This window comes from Dendrobium catenatum, unplaced genomic scaffold (genome assembly GCF_001605985.2).
Source record: "Dendrobium catenatum unplaced genomic scaffold, ASM160598v2 original_scaffold_176752, whole genome shotgun sequence".
NCBI lineage: Eukaryota > Viridiplantae > Streptophyta > Magnoliopsida > Asparagales > Orchidaceae > Dendrobium > Dendrobium catenatum.
Window position 1 is genome coordinate 1 of NW_021495173.1, and position 1,333 is coordinate 1,333.

At 38.9% G+C, this 1,333-nt stretch overlaps 1 protein-coding gene across 3 annotated transcripts; it reads right to left on the reverse strand.

Annotated features, from left to right (window-relative positions):
* Nucleotides 1-15: 15 nt before the first annotated feature.
* Nucleotides 16-1,257, reverse strand: LOC110116358 (E3 ubiquitin-protein ligase RNF144A-like). Of its 3 annotated transcripts, XM_028692334.1 has the most exons (3): nucleotides 767-1,257; nucleotides 520-610; nucleotides 16-453 (listed from the first exon to the last, which is right to left on the reverse strand). In XM_028692334.1, the coding sequence occupies exons 2-3, from the start codon at nucleotides 576-578 to the stop codon at nucleotides 24-26; spliced, it is 489 nt and encodes a 162-aa protein (XP_028548167.1). In that variant the 5' UTR covers nucleotides 579-610; nucleotides 767-1,257; the 3' UTR covers nucleotides 16-23. The 3 variants fall into 3 exon arrangements, with proteins under 3 accessions (XP_028548167.1, XP_020705559.2, XP_028548168.1); XM_020849900.2 differs by having other exon boundaries at nucleotides 16-610; XM_028692335.1 differs by lacking the exon at nucleotides 767-1,257 and having other exon boundaries at nucleotides 533-607.
* Between the last annotated feature and the right edge of the window lie 76 nt (nucleotides 1,258-1,333).

The window sequence follows — 1,333 nt, forward strand, 5'->3', positions numbered from 1 at the left end:
ACCATCTGAAATGAAAATTAGCATCACCTGCACAGTATGTTCGGGCACCCCGACACCTTCTCCACATAAAAGGTGCAAAACGGGCACCTTTTCCAGCCTTGCTTATTTGCCAGTTCCACAAGCAACAAATCTTCCTTCTCCCAGTCATCCTGTCGAAGCTGCTGAACATCCTTACAAGCCAGATTCGGATGCCATATCGACTCGCACATACAACAGAAATGACGGTAGCATTGATAACACTTTCCCTCACTATCCTCTGTCGTATAAACAAAACCAGAGCACTCCTTAAACGGGCAAGAAAACTTATATTTCATCAATAAATTAGACCAATGGTCGAACACCTCGCGTGTAAGAACTGGCTTGCACATTTCAGGTGTCAAAGTGCCAACTTTGCATCCAGCATCAGGGCATGCAATCGCAGCCTCTTTGTTTCTTATCTTCTCCGAAACATACCTGCCGACGCACTTCGAACAGTAACTATGTAAGCAGTCATTTATGAAAATGAAATCAGAAACTGACTTGTTCTCCATACAGATGCCGCATTTCTGTTTCCGTCTACAGTTTCTCCCCGCTTTCATCGTTCTTTGCAGCTTTCCACACTCAGCTTCACCTGCACAGCAAAGTTTTTTATGTTGAGCAAGAAAAAGAATTTATGTTTTTTTATTGCTCTATTGTGATTTCCCTTATATTTTGTTTCAATCGCAAACTTCGTCAAATTAATGAAATATAAAGGAAGAAGTTTTATGCTATCTGCAACAAATCCTACCTGATGCGATAAAGCTGTAAGCGATACAGAAAACCACAAGAATCAGAAAAAAAGCAACTTTTTATAGAGGATTAAAAGAAGAATAAATTGAGAAAGGAGCGACGTCTCGATTAACCATGGCAGTACTACTTTCTGGTTTATTTCCAAACTTCTTACTTAATTACTATCTAGTAGTAAATAAGTTGAAATCATCTCGACTGTTGATCTTTTTTATGGCCTCATGGAAGGTGAAGAACATCAACGGTTCAATTTGAAGATCAAAACGATTTCCGATGCCTGGATTAAGTAATCTTGAAATTCATGAGTTGATTAAGGGTGAAGCATGATCGAGAAAAGAGTGGTGCAATTTTATTTTTTTGAAATTTGTAGCGATTTAACGGTACAAATTTTTATAATTAACTTAAATGATTGAACATGAACGATCTCATAACTCGCCAGGAGCTGGAAGACATGAAGTCATCCATATCATGTTAGCTAAACGCACTTGCAGTATCGAGAACCCACTTGGTAAAGTTGCCTCTGCCTCACCAAACCCAGCCTACTATAAGATCAACTACAATGTAAAGA